At 35.8% G+C, this 20,819-nt stretch overlaps 2 protein-coding genes across 6 annotated transcripts; both read right to left on the bottom strand.

The window, feature by feature from the left end:
• Positions 1-683: 683 nt before the first annotated feature.
• LOC105231379 (uncharacterized) lies at positions 684-15,046 on the bottom strand. 5 transcript variants are annotated; one of them, XM_049457053.1, is made up of 12 exons: positions 13,928-15,015; positions 6,365-6,489; positions 6,216-6,303; positions 6,009-6,137; positions 5,773-5,945; positions 4,303-4,461; positions 3,496-3,614; positions 3,199-3,361; positions 2,951-3,117; positions 2,408-2,514; positions 1,531-2,344; positions 699-1,468 (listed from the first exon to the last, which is right to left on the bottom strand). In XM_049457053.1, the coding sequence occupies exons 1-12, from the start codon at positions 13,945-13,947 to the stop codon at positions 740-742; spliced, it is 2,793 nt and encodes a 930-aa protein (XP_049313010.1). In that variant the 5' UTR covers positions 13,948-15,015; the 3' UTR covers positions 699-739. The 5 variants fall into 5 exon arrangements, with proteins under 5 accessions (XP_049313012.1, XP_049313011.1, XP_049313010.1 ...); XM_049457055.1 differs by lacking the exons at positions 1,531-2,344; positions 2,408-2,514; positions 2,951-3,117; ... (5 more) ...; positions 6,216-6,303; positions 6,365-6,489 and adding exons at positions 8,628-9,438; positions 9,502-9,608; positions 9,992-10,158; ... (4 more) ...; positions 13,456-13,584; positions 13,663-13,750 and having other exon boundaries at positions 684-1,468; positions 13,812-15,037; XM_049457054.1 differs by lacking the exon at positions 6,365-6,489 and having other exon boundaries at positions 698-1,468; positions 13,812-15,016.
• A 1,635-nt stretch (positions 15,047-16,681) lies between these two features.
• LOC105231378 (hippocampus abundant transcript 1 protein) lies at positions 16,682-20,095 on the bottom strand (the record flags this gene model as incomplete). The annotated part of the gene is given in 8 exon segments (XM_049457076.1): positions 16,682-17,461; positions 17,528-17,812; positions 18,504-18,601; positions 18,671-18,757; positions 18,900-19,108; positions 19,246-19,437; positions 19,582-19,914; positions 20,000-20,095. Coding segments are annotated over 8 exon segments (1,398 nt in total), but the record flags the coding sequence as incomplete, so codon positions are not given.
• Positions 20,096-20,819: the final 724 nt, after the last annotated feature.

Genomic DNA, 20,819 nt, shown 5'->3' with positions numbered 1-20,819 from the left:
TTAAAAATTTAATTCAGTTGGTATAAATTAAGCAATAATTATTATGTGCAATTAAACCGAAAAAGTTAGCGTATTGATCTGGCAAGCCGCCTTTTGAGCAGCAATGAATTCAGAAAGTGTTGGTAAATGGTGCCAGTAATGAAAATTAGTGCTGCCAAACAAACTTTTCTTATACTGTCAGCGTTTACTCTCTCAACCGATGTAGTTGAATACTAAACCATTTTGAAGAAAATAATAATTATTATAATGCACTCAATACCTATAATGCACAATATATTTGAAATGTAAAGTCGGTTTTGGAAGCTGACTCTTTTCTCATAAAAACATCAACAATTGTTTGCAAAGAAATCTTAACAACACACACTTCAAACCACCAATCGGTTAAGTCACCGGTTAACTACCCAATAGTGCTAACAGATATTTTTGTTAAAATCTCTATGAGCTCTTGAGGCCCAATTGACAATTATAACAGGAACTCTTGTTTTCGTTCATCCCTTTCTTACACAAAGGCCCTATAAGTTACGCGGTGTGTATGTGCTAGTTCCGCGCTGATTCTTTCAATGGATAAGAGTTATAGAACCGTGACCTACGGTACACGGTCCTATTTAGCAAAGTTCTGGAAAAAACTTTTGCAACCTTCGCATATTTGACAATTTTTGCTTAAAGAAAGTGACGGTCTGAAAGGTTTTCACAACAAATACCCTTATCTTAAATTTACATATATATAAATCGCAGTATATTAAGTCATTTTTTTATTAAAAGTTAATATATGAATAGAAGTATTTACTTCCAATCCATTCATCCCGTTATCCGTCGACTCTTCGACAATTTCTTCCAGGGTCTCACAGACATTTCTCATTCTTTTTTTTGGTCGGCTGCTTGTCATTGAACTGGAAGGTCCTTTCGTCATTTTGGCAGCATTTCTATCGCAAACGCATTTCCTAAAAGAGGATGTTGCGAATTTATTATCATTTGCTAATTGTTGTGCTCTTTTGGAGCGCATTCCTTTAGAAGTTGTTGGTCTTTGCGGTTCTTTGATCTGTTTAGGTTTAAGTATAACTCTTTTCTCCGGCTCTGTAGATTCACTGCAGATATTTGCTTTAAGTAAAAGACTGTTAGCTTGTTGCAGCATAGCAAAGTTAGCGCTGCCGTCGTCAAGGCACCTTCGTCCACAGCTTGGCCCCTGCTTGTAAGCTGCCCGCGCTGCTTTGCAGTCGCATCGACCATTCGAAGGGCCCGACCTTACGGAACCTTCGCAAAGAGATTTATATAAGCGACGCTGCATCTCATCCATTACCGAATCAGTATTCCATCTATCATTCCGTCGGGCTGCAGCTCCTGATCCGCTTTGCTCGCACGAACAGCAACTGCCCCTGGACGTACCAAATAATCTGGCTAAGTAAAGTGCTATGGGAATTAACGGCAATATCAGCCATATCAACATCAAAAAAGCACTCCACGAAACATTCTGCAAATAGTAAAAAATAACTCACTTAAAAGAAGACAGTTAAATACGCCTAAACACTGTACCTGTAAATCTGTATGTGCATCACAGTCCTTTTTCGTATGATCAGCTGACCTAGACGAAACTTCGCGACATAAAGTAACTTCATTAATCGCCCTATCTGTGGCCATGTTTACATAACCGTCAAGTTCTTTGGCGTACATGTTGTCCAAGCCCGCCATTATTTCACTCAAGTCATTTTTACTTTGTTTGAATAAATTGTTTTTCAAATTCTCGATGCCTTTTAGACATTCACCGGTAATTTTGGCATAATTTTCTGTATAGAACTCCACGACCTTGTTGCAATAGCTGGCTAAACGCTCGGAACTTTTATAAATTCCACTCTGTTTGTATTCGTCTATTCTGCGCTTCTTTAAGCTTCCCAAATTGCACTGTGACAACATCTTCACTTGATTATCGGGCATATCGCCATCGACGTACCTTATCATTTGTGTGTAAACCTCAGTCAAGTGTTTGGGGTCAGTTCTATTCTTAATATCTTCACACATGTTTTTGAGATCGAGGGTTTTTGACATTCTCGCGCTTTGCTTGAAACTTATTGTGTACTTATGTAATTCCGCTGCACTTGGTTTCACATCTTCAGCAGTACTCTTATTTGAAATATTTACCTTTATTTGTCTATCGACATGATCATCGAGGATCGTTTTAAATGTTCTTTCGTCTAAGCAAGTGTCTTCAGTATTTGCCAAGGCGCGTTCGTGTTTATGTGCGTCATTTCTTGTAGTACAAACGCTGTTATAACGGCCAGCACCATGGACAAAATGCCACAGAAATGGATACAACACGAGTAGCAGAAATAGGAACATCAAAAAAGCTGCGCTATAAATGAAAAGATGGAGAAACATATCAATAAGAGTTACAAAGCTCATAGCCGGTACTTACAATTGGAAAAGGCAGGAGCCATTTTCTTGATTACAGCATCTAGCTTCACTTCTGTAACGTTTACCACAACATCTCAGCAGCAACGCTATTAATAATACAACAGTTATCTGGGAACAGAAAGAGAGAGTAAAAAACTATTTTCAAAAACGGATTTCATGCTGTAAGTAAGGATAATCAATAGATCTGCGCGTTAAAGTATGTTCAACAATTTTGAACAACAGTAACATAGTTTCGAAGAAACGTAAAGTGTTCACTCCGAGTAGAGTGGATCTTAAACTCTGGAACTAAAACCGGTGTCAAGCTTTGACTTTAAAGCTGATGCCGAAATAGGTTTAATTGTCTAAATTGCAATAGTGACAGTCGACAATATTTTAGAACCTAATAGAAGAAATAGTAAGTTAACTCTGTGTTCTGTTAGTATGGTTTATATTAAAAGCCTAGAATTTGATGGGAGATCACACAAAACCAACTCTATCAAAATCGATGAATTCAGACACAGATGGCTTAGACCATCATCGCACCTTTTGAATTTTATGCACTCACCAACAGCAGAAGTGCATAGCATATTATGTCCAGTATAAAAATCACTAGCGGCTCTTTTGCCTTATCATCCTCTTCTTCCCTTCCACCCCTTTCATAATCTGCATCGTCGGTGTCATCTCCACGCGATCTGCTGGCAAGTGTCGTTGAAAGCGATCGAAATTGACCACCTTACACCCCGTAGAAATTGAAAATGAATAGTTGAAAGCCAGAAAATATCCATAAATCACACAAAATTTCAAAATACTCACCTTTATCGTCCAAATTCTTTGTTATTTCTAGAAAATACGGAGATAATGCAGTTTGGGTCCTACTTTTTAAATTCTCTGGCCCGTTTATGGTCGTGTTGTAAAGCTTCGAAAAGGAGTAAAAAAATTTGTCCAAAATGCTGAAGATGCGATAGAAATCCAAGAGCTTAAATAGGGATAAATATCTGTTCAATATATATTAATAAAATGGTATATATGCATATTTCAGATATAAGATATATTAACCTTACATATTTGGATGAATATACAATGTGTTGTTGCCCGGTAAAAGATGCTTACCTTTTCCACTTGTATCGTTTTTGAGAGAAAGTTAGGAAAATCTAATTCTTTTAATACTTTACGACCATCATCGGTTTCAGCCATGAACATCGTCATATTTCGATAGAAAAAATGCATATCTATATAATGAATATAAAAAAGAGTATTATATAATATATGAATACTTAAGAAATCACTGTTAGCTAATGCCGATCGAGCGAGAGTTTCCAAAACAAATTTTCGAAATAGGTTAATATTCGTTATAGAACTTTCGTAATTGTGCGTTAATTAATACATATGTCGATTATCTATGAGATATATGAGATGACGCAATCGGTTCACAAGTTCGCCTCGAACCTCAAACGTGCACTATATGGAGGTCAAAACGTGAGGTGTGAAAATATTACTAATGGCATTATGTTATCTGGTACAAAAAGCGTGGTATCTTTGACTGCTATCAAAGTTAGAGCTACTACTGGGCGTTGGGGCCAAATTATTCATTATTATTTTGAACAGATATCTCGTTTTGATAACACTATTTTTAGCCCTCCAAACAGTAAAGAGTGTCAAATGTTTAGACTCCCTGTGCTCCTTTAACCCTATTTCACTCAAAACTCTTAGAGTTATACGGTGTGTATGAGTTAGTTTCCGCGATAATTCTTTCAATGTATTGGAGTTTCGGTGGCCATCACTTGCTGTGCTGATTCTCTCTAACAAAAATGGCGACTGTTGCTTGGTAAAGTGCAAAAAGTTGAGGATTGGTCAATATTTTGTCTCGCTTTGCTTTTCTGTGACAACTTTTATTTAAAGATACATATACATACGTACAGTCACTCCATTCCAAGACTCCCAAACACAATAGCTCAAATTCATTGTTGACCTCTGCCACGCGCTTATTTACATCGGTTATATTCTCAGCAGGCGGGCAGAGAGTTTTCGATTCGTCGCTTACAACATCAGTTGTTCCAGTCCAATTGCGAATTAAATCTAAGTTATAAAAAATCGTATTATACTAAAGAAAGAAGAAACAGAAAAAGTTCACTTCGACTGCATAATACCCTTCACAAATACAAAATTTTCCTTACAAGAACTTGATTCCGATTTTCAGAAAGATACCTTATCAAATATTAGGTTGTCAAATATCCTCTCCGTCTTTTTACCTTTTGAATTTCGCGGCTATGTATAAAGCGCTACAGAGCTCGTATTTGGCAATACTATATATCTTTGATAGGTCTTGACATAACCTACAAAACGAGTTTGGATATTGCGTTCAACAGTAATAGACGTGTAAACATGGAGTTCACGAACGCCGAAATTCGCGCCATTTTAAAGTTTTCTTCGTTAAAGGCAAATCCGGGGCATGGCACTATATCACTTCGAACCGTGGAGGAATGGTTTTGACGATTCCGAGCGGGTGAAAACGACACCATGGAGAAGCCAGTCGACGGCAGACCTGTGATGACGAATACCGATCAAATCATAGAAAACATCGAGTTAGACCGGCATGAGGCATCTCGTGATCGCCCAAAAGCTGGGAGTTAGTCACCAAACCATTTTAAACCATCTGCAGAAGGCTGGATACACAAAAAAGCTGAATGACGCAAAAATCGCATGATTTGACGCAAAAAAAAACCTTCTGGACCGAATCAGCGCCTGCGGTATACTACTGAAACCGAACGAATTCGACCCATTTTTGAAACGGATGGTGACTGGCGACGAAAAATGGACATATAGCCCGAACATATGTAGCGCCAAATGATTACCATGTCCATGGCGAACGCCCTTGCTGGTGTAAAGTTGAACTCAAAAAAGGCTTATGAAAAGTGGCTGTCCGAGTTCTTCGCAAATAAGGAGGGGGCTTCTACTTGGGGGGTATTATGAAGTTGCCGTCTATGTGGAAACAGACTATATAAATCCGATCACTGTAACACTTTTTATAAAGCATTGAATAAAGAGCAAAAAAGCGGAAGGGAGATATTTGACAACGTTATACTATATGTATAAGGCTTTGCATAGAAGGACTTGATTTTAATTGGCCCGCTTATACAAAAGTTATATGCTATAGTGGCCCGATATCGAAGGTTCCATACATTTATCGCAAAGTTCTTGAACGGAAAACACGTGTGCAAATGTTCATGTCGATATCTCAAAAACTCCAATATACAAACAGACAGACGTAAATCGACTCAGCTTGTCATGCTGATCATTTATATGTATAGTCTCCGATTCTTTCTGGGTATTACAAACTTCGTGGCAAATCGTATATATTGTTCAGGGTATAATAATTGTTTTACGAACCATTAGCTGAATCACGCGCTTGCGCTTGGAACTCCTCATAATTCAAACCGAAAACGTGATCTAATTTCCGAGAGGTCGCGGAGAAAGGGAAATCATCTCTTGCTTTTGAATTTTTATCCTCTTGCATGCGCCTTTTGGAAACCGTGTTTTTTATAGCCATGATCACAAAATAGCTTGAATATGAAGAGAGAATTCGATAATAAAATTGTGATAAATTTATACATATTCAAATTTACAGAAGTCCTGCGAGTAAAAAGAGCATCAACAGCGTTAAAATGCAGCGCACACATCTTTGATTACTTCTCTCAGCATAGTCTCTGATGGGATTTAGATAACCTTTGCAGCGCAAACACAAATAGATCAGCCTGCAATTTAAGCGTTCGATTTTACTCGGCTTGCGCACATAATAATCGTGTACATACAAACACAAACATGCAACTTACCCAATCAGCAGTACCGCAATAATTATGATTAACATGGCCATGGCAATTCCGAAAGTTTTCAATATCGCGCCCCAATTTTCACGATCCTCTATTTGAAGTAATTGCGGATGTGCATATATATCAAACTCTTAACGGTTAGATTTACATACCATACGCCAACGCCTTTGTGCCGAAATCATGAACGGCATGTCCTGCCCATTTCGGTATATGAACAGTTTCGTTTACGTTCTTGATCTCGTGATGTACTCGCCTTTCTTCGGGAATTGGAGTGTACCTAAAGTTACTAACTGGCATTTTAAATACAACTATTCATCGATAAACTATTTATATAAAAAATATGTTTGATTGATTTAACGTCTTTATTTCAAAATAAAAATAAAATAACAACAAAAATCAGTATTGTTATTTACAAAGTTTATTCCAACGAACGGAATATTCCAAAAAGAGCTGTGAATATTTTTGTAAAACAAAAAGCAACAAGTAACTGGCACACAAACAAAGAGGCGTGATAATGAACACAAGCGCATAATTACTTTTTTTAAATTATTTGAAGTTTGTGTGGCGATATTTCCATCTTTGAGCGAGTAATGTCCTCCTGTTTGTTTCCCCTTTCCGTCTATGCAGTTGTTGTTGGTGTAATAGAATTGAACATGCACCACAGGAATATTTAAAGTATGAAGTTGATCCGGATAATAGCTTTGAAGATATGAGCTTTTTTGTAAGAATTTTTTAACTTAGTGTAGTCGGCTCCTAAAACTTGTGAAGAAACTTACTCCGAATCGACTGGGCCGATCGACTTGAAATTTGGAATGATATATGAATAAGTATTTGTCAGGTACTGATCGAAGGAATAAGGTTTTTGATAATAACTGCGATTTTTAAAGCCAATGTAAGGTAAACATTTTTGCACAAAAAGTACTCCGCCGCGTAAAAAGTAAAAATTTTGACTAGTCCTTCGTTTATAACCTGGACTCATTTAATGTAATAATCAATTAGGTTGGCTTTTATATATGTTGAAAATTTTTACCAGAAAAGCCTTTCTCACGAAGGAACAACTTTTTTGAAGATCATCCTGAGGATCGGTTACAGTATCAAGGGAATGAATATTTTTCGAAATGAATCGCCGTTTTTTGAGGTACCATATTCTGTAAATCTACATTATTCATATTTATATATGTATTCAATAAAATGCTTCTTAAAAAAAATTCTGGTGGATATAACATAAAAGGTTGGATGGATTTCGTCAAGCAAAAAAAAATATTTTTTATTTTCATATGAAAAATGACAGTGTTGACAGTAGAACAGATCATCGATAGTAAAAAGAAAGAAATATGTGCTTTAGTTAAGACCATAAATAGGTATTAGACGACGGTAAAACGAAAGCTATTACTCAGATCAACTTGAGTCCTTATTCGAAAGATGTTATAAAATGAAGTAAGTCAATATATTTTTTAAGCCTTGAAACCCAAATAATAAATTCGAGTTTGTCCTACACAATAGACCTATGATTCATAATTATTTTTTTATAGTATTATTCACATATCTGTTGCTATTGTTGTAAAGGCCTAAAACATTCGTCAAGTAATTTGGAGGAATGCTGCCGGTATGACAGTCCTTCGCCGGATCAAAATACGAATCCGTTCCAGTTACGTAGAGCCGACTGTCACGGGAACGAATTCAAATACCGCTACTACTATTCCTAGCAGGTAAGTAGTTAGGTTTTGCAAGAAGATATTTTTGGGAAATATTTGCAAAGTTGGATAATTTCACATAACATTACAGAATAAACAACAACACAAATATAGTGTCTAATAGGTTAGTATAGCAGGTTAATTGAGATTCTAAGATCGAATACAACTCTCATGTGGTTAGTAGTGCACTTATCGGGTTGTAAACTATGTTTAAAAGCATAAATCCAATATAAATTCAGAATATTAAAGATTGGATAGAACATTCCTTTACAAAAGAAAATTAGAACTTATAACCGGGTTGTCAAAATTTTTAAATTAAAAAAAGAAAAATTCTAAAATTAAATTTTTAATTTTATTCGCAAATACCATAGTCACAAAAAAGGCCCCTGCTTGTAAGCTGCCCGCGCTGCTTCGCAGTCGCATCGACCATTCGAAGGGCCCGATCTTACTGAATCTTCCCAAAGAGATTTATATAAGTGACGCTGCATTGCATCCATTACCGAATCAGTATTCCATCTATCATTGCGTCGGGCTGCAGCTCCTGATCCGCTTTGCTCGCACGAACAGCAACTGCCCCTGGACGTACCAAATAATCTGGCTAAGTAAAGTGCTATGGGAATTAGCGGCAATATCAGCCATATCAACATCAAAAAAGCACTCCATGAAACATTCTGCAAATAGTGAAAAATAACTCACTCAGAAATACGCCTAAACACTGTACCTGTAAATCTGTGTATGCATCACAATCCATTTTTGTACGATCAGCTGACATAGACGTAACTTTTCGACACAAAGTAACTTTATTAACCACCCTATCAGTGGCCATGTCTAAATAACCGTCAAGTTCTTTGGCGTACATGTTGTCCAAGCCCGCCATTATTTCACTCAAGTCATTTTTACTTTGTTTGGATAAATTGTTTTTCACATTCATCATTCCATTTAGACATTCACCGGTAATTTTGGCATAATTTTCTGTATAGAACTCCACGACCCTGTTGCAATAGCTGGCTAAACGCTCGGCACTTTTATAAATTCCACTCTGTTTGTATTCGTCTATTCTGAGCTTCTTTAAGCTTCCCAAATTGCACTGTGACAACATCTTCACTTGATTATCGGGCATATCGCCATCGACGTACCTTAGCATTTGTGTGTAAACCTCAGTCAAGTGTTTGGGGTCAGTTCTATTCTTAATATCTTCACACATGTTTTTGAGATCGAGGGTTTTTGACATTCTCGCGCTTTGCTTGAAACTTATTGTGTACTTATGTAATTCCGCTGCACTTGGTTTCACATCTTCAGCAGTACTCTTATTTGAAATATTTACCTTTATTTGTCTATCGACATGATCATTGAGGATCGTTTTAAATGTTCTTTCATCTAAGCAAGTGTCTTCAGTATTTGCCAAGGCGCGCTCGTGTTTATGTGCGTCATTTCTTGTACAAACACTGTTATAACGGCCAGCACCATGGACAAAATGCCACAGAAATGGATACAACACGAGTAGCAGAAATAGGAACATCAAAAAAGCTGCGCTATAAATGGAAAGATGGAGAAACATATCAATAAGAGTTACAAAGCTCATAGCCGGTACTTACAATTGGAAAAGGCAGGAACCATTTTCTTGATTGCAGCATCTGGCTTCACTTCTGTAACGTTTACCACAACATCTTAGCAGCAACGCTATTAATAATACAACAGTTATCTGGGAACAGAAAGAGAGAGTAAAAACTATTTTCAAAAACGGATTTCATGCTGTAAGTAAGGATAATCAAGGATAAGGTCTGTGCGTTAAGGTATGTTCAACAATTTTGAACGACAGTAACATAGTTTCGGAGAAACGTAAAGTGTTCACTCCGAGTAGAGTGGATCTTAAACTCTAGAACTAAAACCGGTGTCAAGCTTTGATTCTAAAGCTGATGCCGAAATAGGTTTAATTGTCTAAATTGTAATAGTGACAGTCGACAATAAAAATTAAAAGCCTAGAATTAGATGGCAGGTCACACAAAACCAACTCTATCAAAATCGGTGAATTCAGACACAGATGGTTTAGACCATCATCGCACCTTTTGAATTTTATGCACTCACCAATAGCAGAAGTGCATAGCATATTATGTCCAGTATAAAAATCACCAGCGGCTCTTTTGCCTTATCATCCTCTTCTTCCGTACCGCCCCTTTCATTATCTGCATCGTCGGTGTCATCTCCACGCGATCTGCTGGCAAGTGTCGTTGAAAGCGATTGAAATTGACCACCTTACACCCCCGTAGAAATTGAAAATGAATAGTTGAAAGCCAGAAAATATCCATAAATCACACAAAATTGGAACATGTTTACCTTTATCGCCCAAATCCTTTGTTATTTCTAGCAAATACGGAGATAATGCATTTTTAGTACTACTTTGTAAATTCTCTGGCCAATTTATGGTCGTGTTGTAAAGCTTTGAAAAGGAGTAAAAAAATTTGTCCACAATGCTGAAGATGCGATAGAAATCCAAGAGCTTAAATAAGAATAAATATATCTGTACATATGTAGAAATTCAGTTTTTACGGAATTAAAGTTCACTTTTATATTACGTATGGCTTTATTCACAATAAAATATAAACGTATCACTTAGATTTATGTAGGTCATCCAAAAGTCACCAAATTAGCTCTGAGCATCGCTACGCTCAGCGTTATAATAAAGGAAAAGGAATAATAATTAAAGTCACCAAATTCGCAGCGCATCTGCTATACTGGATGTTGCAATTAACAAGGAAAAACACTTAACTCTACAGAGTGTCTTTTATATCGGCACGGAAATTTTTACTGCGTCCGGCGTTACAATCCGGAATGGCCATCATACTTATCTCGCTATGATGGACGCTAATAGCGCAAACAGCCAAAAACGTAGACCCGTGGCCCGTGGCCCGTGTCAGCTGATACGACCTATCTTATGGACGCGCAATGTAAGTGAACAGCAAAAAACGCTACTACCTTCTCTTTTTGCAGTAGGATGCCCTTTAAGTTGTTTTAAGAAAATTTCAAACATCCACTATTTGACTTTCAGATAAATGGTTACCAGAACGAAAACGTTGAAACCATCGTTGTGCGGTGGAAATGGAAACTGTATCGGGTCCATAAACTGCACAAATTTTATTGGCGGCTTGAGATGCATTTTTGCCTTTATCGTAGTAGTACTGTAAAATATGCCGTATTTTCTCTTTATTTTGCTCCATGTTTGCGACGCTATAACTCACGAACGACTTAAAAGAAACGACAATCAATCAAACACATGTTAGCGCGTGAAATGAGCTTTCCAAAAAGGTATAGCATGACCCGATTCGACGAATAAACTACCAACTAGCGAAAATACCGCAAGACTTTTTTTACAACCAATATTTGGATGAATATTTAATGTGTTGTTTTTCATTAAAAGTTGCATACCTTTTCCACTTGAATCGTTTTTGAAAGAAAGTTCTGAAAATCTAATTCTTTTAATACTTTGCGACCATCATCCGTTTCAGCCATTAATATCGTCATATTTCGATAGAAAAAATGCATATCTATATAATGAATATATACAAAAATATTATATTAATTTAATATTATTAAAACACTGAAGAAACCACTGTTAGCTAATGCCGATCAAGCGAGAGTTTTTCAAAACAAATTTTCGAAGTACATAGGTGAAAATTCATTATAGGCCTGTCGTATAAGCATACATACTATATGATGACGCATTCAGTTCACAGCTTCGACTTATTTGTAGCTCTTCAAACAGTAGAATGCCAAATGTTTAGACTCCCATGAACTTAGTATTTATTTTTGAAAAGAAGCCGGTAAATTGATTCTGTGGCGAATCTTGCAGGTATTACCTTCCACGTCTGCAAGCTATCTATCGGTTAAGTGACCATTTAAATACCTAATAACGCTAGCAAAAACTTCCGTTAAAATTTCTATGAGTTTCTTAAGGTCCAATTGACAATTCTACATTTTGCTTCCCGTCGAAGTGGACGAACTAACACAAAAGCATACATCGAACTTGAATGTCAAAGCAACTATCTGAAGCAAAAGTTCTATGTGACTCAGCCAATAAAATGCCGTGAATCGTATTTACGATTTGGTAATCTAACGCCGTTTTCAATTTAATAGACCTCACCCGTAATTACCGTACAGTTACAACTTATATTTAAATGTATACATACGTACAGTCGCCCCATTCCAAGACTCCTAAACACAATAGCTCAAATTCATTGTTGACCTTTGCCACGCACATATTTACATCGGTTATATTCTCAGCAGGCGGGCAGAGAGTTCTCGATTCATCGCTTACTCCGCCCGTTCCTCCAATCCAATTGCGGATTAAGTCTAGTTTAACGAAAGAAAAAACAAAACAAGTCAACTTCGGTTGCACCCTTAACAAATACAAAAGGTTCCTTACAATAGCTTGATTGCGATTTTCGGAAAAATACCTTGTCAAATATTAGGCTTTACATACGAGAACTTGATTTTAATGGGTCCGCTTGTATAAAAGCTATATGCGATCCGATATCGGAGGTTCCGATACAATTATCGCAAGCTTCCTGAAAGGAAAAACACGTGTGCAAAGTTTCATGTCGATATCTCAAAAACACGTATGTATATACAAACAGACAGACGGACATGACTAAATCAATTCAGTTCGTCATGCTGATCATTTATATGTATAGTCTCCGACCCTCTTTCTTTCTGAGTATTAAAAATTTCATGGCAAACCGTATATTGGTTTGTCAAAAAAGTCTTATTTGCTAGTTGGCGCTGAAAGCGCGTAAGTTAGTTCTAGTTTTATTCGTCGCATCGGGTCATGCTATACCTTTTTGGAAAGCTTATTTCACGCGCTAACACGTGTTTGATTGACCGTCGTTTCTTTTAAGTCGTTTGTGAGTTATAGCGTCGCAAACATAGAGCAAAATAAAGAGAAAATACGGCATATTTTACAGTACTACTACGACAAAGGCAAAAATGCATTTCAAGCCGCCAATAAAATTTGCGCAGTTTATGGACCCGATACAGTTTCCATTTCCGCCGCACAACGATGGTTTAAACGTTTTCGTTCTGGTGTAGAGGTGATCGAAGATGCGCCACGCTCCGGAAGGCCTGTCGTCGAAAACTGCGATAAAATCGCTGAATTGGTCGAATGAGACCGGCATAGTAGCAGCCGTAGCATCGGTCAAGACTGGGTATGACTCATCAAAAATTCATTTCAATAAAAATAAAAATAAAAAAAATTCAATAAAAATACCTCAAGACTTTGACAACCCAATATATTGTTCAGGGTATAATAATTGTTTTACGAACCATTAGCCGAATCACGCGCTTGCGCTTGGAACTCCTCATAATTCAAACCGAAAACGTGATCTAATTGCCGAGAGGTCGCGGAAGAGAAATCATCTCTTGCTTTTGAATTTTTATCCTCTTGCATGCGCCTTTTGGAAACCGTGTTTTTTATAGCCATGACCACAAAATAGCTTGAATATGCAGAGAAAATTCGATAATAAAATTGTGATAAATTTATACATATACAAATTTACAGAAGTCCTGCGAGTAAAAAGAGCATCAACAGCGTTAAAATGCAGCGCACACATCTTTGATTACTTCTCTCAGCATAGTCTCTGATGGGATTTAGATAACCTTTGCAGCGCAAACATAAATAGATCAGCCTGCAATTTAAGCGCTCGATTTTACTCGGCTTGCGCACATATTAATCGTGTACATACAAACACAAGCATGCAACTTACCCAATCAGCAGTACCGCAATAATTATGATTAACATGGCCATGGCAATTCCGAAAGTTTTCAATATCGCGCCCCAATTTTCACGATCCTCTATTTGAAGTAATTGCGGATGTGCATATGTATCAAACTCTTAACGGTTAGATTTACATACCATACGCCAACGCTTTTGTGCCGAAATCATGAACGGCATATCCTGCCCATATCGGTATTACATTGACGTTCTTGAAATCGTGAGATATTCGTTTTTCTTCGGGAATCGGAGTGTACCTAAAGTTACTAACTGACATTTTAAATACAACTATTCATCGATAAACTATTTATATAAAAAATATGTTTATTGACTTAACGTCTTTATTCCCAAATAAAAATAACAACAAAAATCAGTATTGTTATTTACAAAGTTTATTCCAACGAACGGAATGCTCCAAAAAGAGCTGTGAATATTTTTGTAAAACAAAAAGCAACAAGTAACTGGCACACAAAAAAAGCGGCGTGATAATGAACACCGGCGCATAATTACTTTTTTTAAATTATTTGAAGTTTGTGTGGCGATATTTCCATCTTTGAGCGAGTAATGTCCTCCTGTTTGTTTCCCCTTTCCATCTTTGCAGTTGCTGTTGGTGTAATATAATTAAAAATACACTACACAGAAATGTTTAAAGTGTGGCGAACATTTTACAAAAAAAAAAAACACAAGAAAAATGCTCACAAATGCAAAAGATTCGGCACAAGTGTTGATTTTGATCGCTCGCTGTGCAAAATTTCAGATCGTTATCTTAAATCTAAGTATAAACAGGCAGATGAGCATGGCTAAGTGGACTTTTATATATTGCATATTTAATGGGATTTTTTTATCATTCCTTCTGGGTGTTAAAAACTTGATGAAGAGAGTTTGTTGGTTGATTTCACCTCAAAACGAAAGTATGAAGTTGATCCGGATAATCGCTTTGAAGATATGAGCTTTTTTGTAAGAATTTTTTAACTTAGTGTAGTCGGTTCCTAAAACTTGTGAAGAAACTTACTCCGAAACGACTGGGCCGATCGACTTGAAATTTGAAATGATATATGAATAAGTATTTGTCAGGTACTGATCGAAGGAATAAGGTTTTTGATAACTGCGATTTTTAAAGCCAATGTGAGGTAAACATTTTTTCACAAAAAGTACTCCGCCGCGAAAAAAGTAAAAAAAAAATTTTGGCTAGTCCTTCGTTTATTACCTGGACTCATTTAATGTAATAATAGATTAGGTTGGTTTTTAGATATGTTGAAAATTTTTAGCAGAAAAGTCTTCCTCATGAAAGAACAACGTTTTTGAAGATCATCCTGGGGATCGGTTACATTATCAAGGGAATGAAAATTTTTCGAAATTAATCACCTTTTTTAAGGTACAAATTATTGTATTAAATGAAATGGCTCTTAAAAAAAAAACAATCTGGTGGATATAACATAAAGGGTTGGATGAATTTCGTCAAGCAAAAAAAAATATTTTTTTTTCATATAAAAAATGACAGTGTTAACAGCAGAACAGAACATCGATAGTAAAAAGAAAGAAATACATGATTTAGTTAAGACCACAAATAGGTATTAGACGACGGTAAAACAAAAAAGGGAAAATTATATTTTTGGCAGACTTTTTATGAAAAAAATGCAAATTTCCAGACTTTTTAATAGCTGTATCTCGAAAGCTATTACTCAGATCAACTTGAGACTTTATTCGAAAGATGTAAAGTGGAGTAAGACAATATATTTTTTATGCCTTGAAAACCAAATAATAAACAATAGACATATGATTCATTATTATTTTTTATAGTATTATTCACATTCCTGTTGCTATTGTTGTAAAGGCCTAAAACATTCGTAAAGTCATTTGAAGAAATGCTGCCGGTATGACAGTCCTCGCCGGATCAAAATACGGGTTCGTTCCAGTTACATAGACCCGACTGTCACGAGAACGATTTCAAATACCGCTACTACTATTCCTAGCAGGTAGTTAGGTTTTACAAGAAGATATTTTTGGGATATATTTGCAAGGTTGCATAATTTCACATAACATTACAGAATAAACAAATATAAAGTCTAATAGGTTAGTATGGCAGGTTAATTGAGATTCTAAGATCGAATACAGCTCTTATGTGGTTAGTAGTGCAATTATCGGGGTGTAAACTATGTTTAAAAGCATAAATCCAAAATAAATTCAGAATATTAAAGATTGGATAGAATATTTCTTTACAACAGAAAATTAGAACTTATAACCGGGTTGTCAAAATTTTTAAATTAAAAAAATAAAAATTCTAAAATTAAATTTTTAATAATAAAAATAAATTTAATTTTAAATTTTTAATAATAATAAAAATAAATTTAATTTTAAATTTTTATAATGGTGCCAAACATTTTAGATTAAAAATTAGATTATAGCAATCGGAAGTAAAAAGAGAAGAAATTAAAAAGTTTTATTTTTCCATTGTAATCAAAAATAAAAAAAAAAATAATAATAAAATTAAAAATTTAATTTATAATTTAAAGATGTAATTTAAAATTTAAAATATTTTTTATTAAAATAGCAAAATTTTAAAATTAAAATAAAAAAATTACATTTTTAAAATGTAAATTAAATTTTTGCTTTTAAATTCATTTTAATAAAAAAATTTAAACTCAAAATTACATTGTTAAATTCTAAATTAAAATTTTAAATTTAATTTTTTTTTTAATCTAATTTTTACCTAAAATGTTTGGGAATAAAATTTAAAAATTATTTACAATATCGATTTTCGTGATTACAGAATAAAAAATAATAATTTTAATGTTAATTAAATTATTTTTAATGCATTATATGCAACCCTGGTTAATAAGTTATTAAAGACTTGGACTCCAGGGTATAAACTAAGCTATAGACTACTGCAGTCGTATATTTTTTCATTATTAATCTTATAGTGTAACATAAAAAAATTATAAAAGAATATAAAAGATATGCAGTTAGTTGTGAAATATACGAAACCAGCCCCACATTAACAACAATAACAATTTTTAAGATATGCAATCTGCTTATCGCACTCGTTCTCTTTGTTTTTATTATATTCCAGTACAACGCTAAGTTTAAGGTTTCACAAAAATATTTCAACTCTCATTATTAAATTGTACATTTGAACTTAGTGGAGTAGCCACCTAAAGTGAAAAAATAACTAAAACAAATTGCAAGTTATGCGAACGTATATGCATACTGTTGCTAATTATGTAACTAAATAATTATAGCACAACATCGTATGTGGGGACGTTGGGACAATTGCGTATTTTACAAATTTATTAATCAAAAATTGGGTTTTAAAAATAAAACCATAAACAAAGCTCAGAGCTCTTCTTTCTTTTAATATTCTACAATTGTTTTTGTGATTTTTTTGTTTGTTTGTTTCTTTTATATACAGCACATACATACATACAGAACGAACATGCATACATGCATTAAAAATACATTTGCTCTTTTTAAATTAAAGTTAAAAATTATAAATAACTTCAGTATAGGAATTCATTTTGTAATTAGCTTAAAATTTAGCATCTACAAAATAAAAAAAGTCAGCACTTATTTAAGGTTTTTTTTAGATCTTTTCTTTTCTTTTTATCCTTTCCTCTGCTTAGCATTTCACAAATTCTTCGAAAAATACGAAAACAAATATGTCCTTTTTTATATTTGGTTTTAATTTACTAAAAGCTACAATTGTGCCATTGAGTCGGATCGCATTAGGGGTGCTAGTGGACTCGTCGACTTGTTGCCGCACTCGATTTCATACTGCACATCCACGGAGGCACCTGAAAATGCAACAATAAATGCAATGTGAATATGTATAAATGTTGTTTTTTTTTTGTAATATTTACGCTTCTTTTCACTCGAAGTTCGATTCACATTGATATCATTGTGTTTGTCTGGAATGTAGATTGCAACCAAAATCGCCAGTATTACCATAAGTGCGCCAATAGCGAATGGTGGACCTGGTATCAATTCTGTGTATTTATTACTGTCATTTTGTACTGGGTCATCAGGTTTTCCCAACATGTCATCGTTCAAGTCCACATTGAATAAATAGAAAATTACACCAAATAAAGCCGGTCCCAAGCCATTGCACAGACCACGCATGCCAGTTACCATTCCTTGAACGGCACCTGTAAAGAAGGTAGATATTAAACGTATATTTCAATAAAAGATCATTCAAATGAAGGGTTAAAGAAGTTCTATTGTGTTTAATAACAGTAGTCGCATAAATAGAGACATACTATACTAGTTTTGAGTACTAATTATCGAAAATCTTTTTTGTTAGGAAATTAAACTCGAACTTATTTGTAATGCAAATCTCCATTAGAGTACACTCTAGTGCAAAAATCTGATATAATTCCAATTTTCAACAATTTTATACGAGGCAACTACGGACAAATTTTTCAGATCGGACCACTATCATAGTGGTATTGCGGCTGTCTGACGACGCACCTAGACGGTTAGAAGTCGGTTTTGGAAACTAATTTTGATAATAATATAACCACCTCCACCTGGATTATTTGGTTTAAACCCACCCTCATAGATGCTTATCTCTCGCCGTTTTCCCACTTTTCCGTAGAAGTGAAGGCAATATTCCGCATATAGCTACCATGCAAACTGAATGAACAAAATAAAGTCCAAGCAATATTACCTGTGAAGGGTATTATAGCTTCGGTGCAGCCGAAAGTGACGTTATTTTTGTTTCTGTTTTTTATTATCGCTACAATAGCAACATTAATAAGCTTTCAATTATAAAAATACCTGAGACATCCGCCATTTAATTTAAATCAAATTATAAAATGCCCGAGATAAAGTATTCACCTTGTCTGTCGGGGTGCGAATGAATTGAAACAAAAGCGCTTATCGCTGGATAAGTTATCGAACCGAGTGCGGCCAAAATGCCAGCAGCCCACATCATCCTGTAATCAAATACAACAAAAATTAATCATTTTAAAGTAAACACACACACAATTTCATTAGCAACTCACCAAGACTTACTGCCAAGTCCATACCAAAATAATTGTAACATTTCTAGTACTAAACCTAAAATAATAGTATTTTTTGCACCAAATACCCTGTAACAACAAAGAAACCATGAAGATATGGTATTAGAGCACTTTGCTTACATAAACGATGAAGCAACAAAAACAAAGTGGACAAATTCAAATTTTATTATAGCAGCAAAATGCAGAATGCAAGTCATGCTCTCATACTCACCGCATTAGATAACCCAAAGTCACTTGCACGGATATGCTCAGCGTACCAACAACAGCAATGAAAACGGCCACTTCCATTGAATTGAAGCCCATTTTCAATTTCAAATAAACAAATATGCACGAGTATTGCCCCGCCTCAGGCAGATATGACAAAAGCACAGCGACACATTGCATTAGTATGGTCTGATCAGAGCCTACCTTCCGCAGCGCCTATTCATTATACAAATTACACCAAATTAAAGTCATTTAATATACATCTTTCCACATACACATATGCACACATATGTATTGTATATACACGAATGCTAGAATATACTATTTGCGGCTAATACGCATTTGCTACTCACGGAAAAGGGATCAGCCTGCTCCCAGCTAATGGGCGCACCCCAAGATGAAGGACGTATTTTTTCTGGCAAGCTTTCGGGCACGGCCACCAATATGAAGAAAACATCTAGCACCGCAATGGCGGTGGCCAGCGCAGCCACTAATGTATCGCCGTAGGTCTCCATTAGTAAAGCGCCGAGTGCGGGTGAAATTACCTAAAAAAAAGTATACAAAGTCGTATATAATAGACGCTTTAGCTTTAATTAAGTTTGCCACTTGTCACACACATTTCTAAGGTATTCATCAGCACAATTAACATATACACATACATACATACATACATGAACATGTACACATACCAGACTGGCGGCGAATGTAGCTGAAACTAAGCCGTACGCACGCGAACGCTCCTCAACGGTAGTGACATCAGCCACATAAGCGAACACCACGGAAAATGTAACTGCCAGCGCACCACTAATCGAGATCATTGCGAAGAACCACCACGAATTGATGGCCATCAGCGGTATTGGTGCGCACGTAAAGAATACTGTGATGAGTAGGAAAAATTTACGCCCCCAAATGTCCGAGAGTGCGCCCACAAGCGGTGCACTCAAAAAGGACAGTATGCCTTTAATGCCCATAACTAGTCCGTTCATGAGGAACGTGTGATCGGGAAATGTTTGATTCAGGGTCTGAAAGCAAGCAAGAAAGTAACGGTTGATTAGGGTAGGAAAGCAGATATTGTGCTATACAAAGTCATTTACATTTCATACATACCGATATTACTGGCATTGTTAAAAGACCCCAGGCGAAGAATTCTAAAAATATTACGATCAAGGCGTGGTAGACGCTGGGCTCGCCAATGCCGGAACTCTGCAATAAGTGAGAAATGCAAGTATTAAATATTTATCTAAACGTATTTTGGTAATAAATTATCTTTATATATGTACATACTGAGCGATAAAAATTATTTAAGGAAAGCAATGGGGTTGGAACAGAGCGCTGAAAACAGGAAATAGAAAATTATGGAAACCGATAACCATAATAGTTGAGAGTAAAAGGATATATTAGGTTGTCAAATATCTTCCTTCCGCCTTTTTGTCTTTTGAATTTCGCGGCTATGCATAAAGCGCTACAGAGTTCGTAGCTGGCAATACTATACATCTTTGATAGGTCTTGACATAACCTACAAAACGACGCTATGCATGATTTGTTTGGATATTGCGTTCAACAGTTATAGACGTGTAAACACGGAGTTCACTAACGCCGAAATTCGCGCTATTTAAAATTTACCTTCGTTAAAGGCAAATCCGCTAGAGAAAAAAACCTTCTGGACCGAATCAACGTCTACGATATGATGCTGAAACGGAACGAACTCGACCCATTTTTGAAGCAGATGGTGACTGGTGACGAAAAATGGATCACATACGACAATATCAAGCGAAAACGGTCGTGGTCGAAGGCCGCTGAATCGTCCCAAACAGTGGCCAAGCCGAGATTGAAGGCCAGGATGGGTTTGCTCTGTGTTTGATGGAATTGGAAGAGAATCATTCACTATGCGCTGCTCCCATATGGCCAGACGCTTAATTCTACCATC

Source organism: Bactrocera dorsalis, chromosome 5 (genome assembly GCF_023373825.1).
Source record: "Bactrocera dorsalis isolate Fly_Bdor chromosome 5, ASM2337382v1, whole genome shotgun sequence".
Lineage (NCBI taxonomy): Eukaryota > Metazoa > Arthropoda > Insecta > Diptera > Tephritidae > Bactrocera > Bactrocera dorsalis.
The sequence above is the reverse complement of the archived record's forward strand: the minus strand, read 5'-3'. Positions and strand labels throughout refer to the sequence as shown.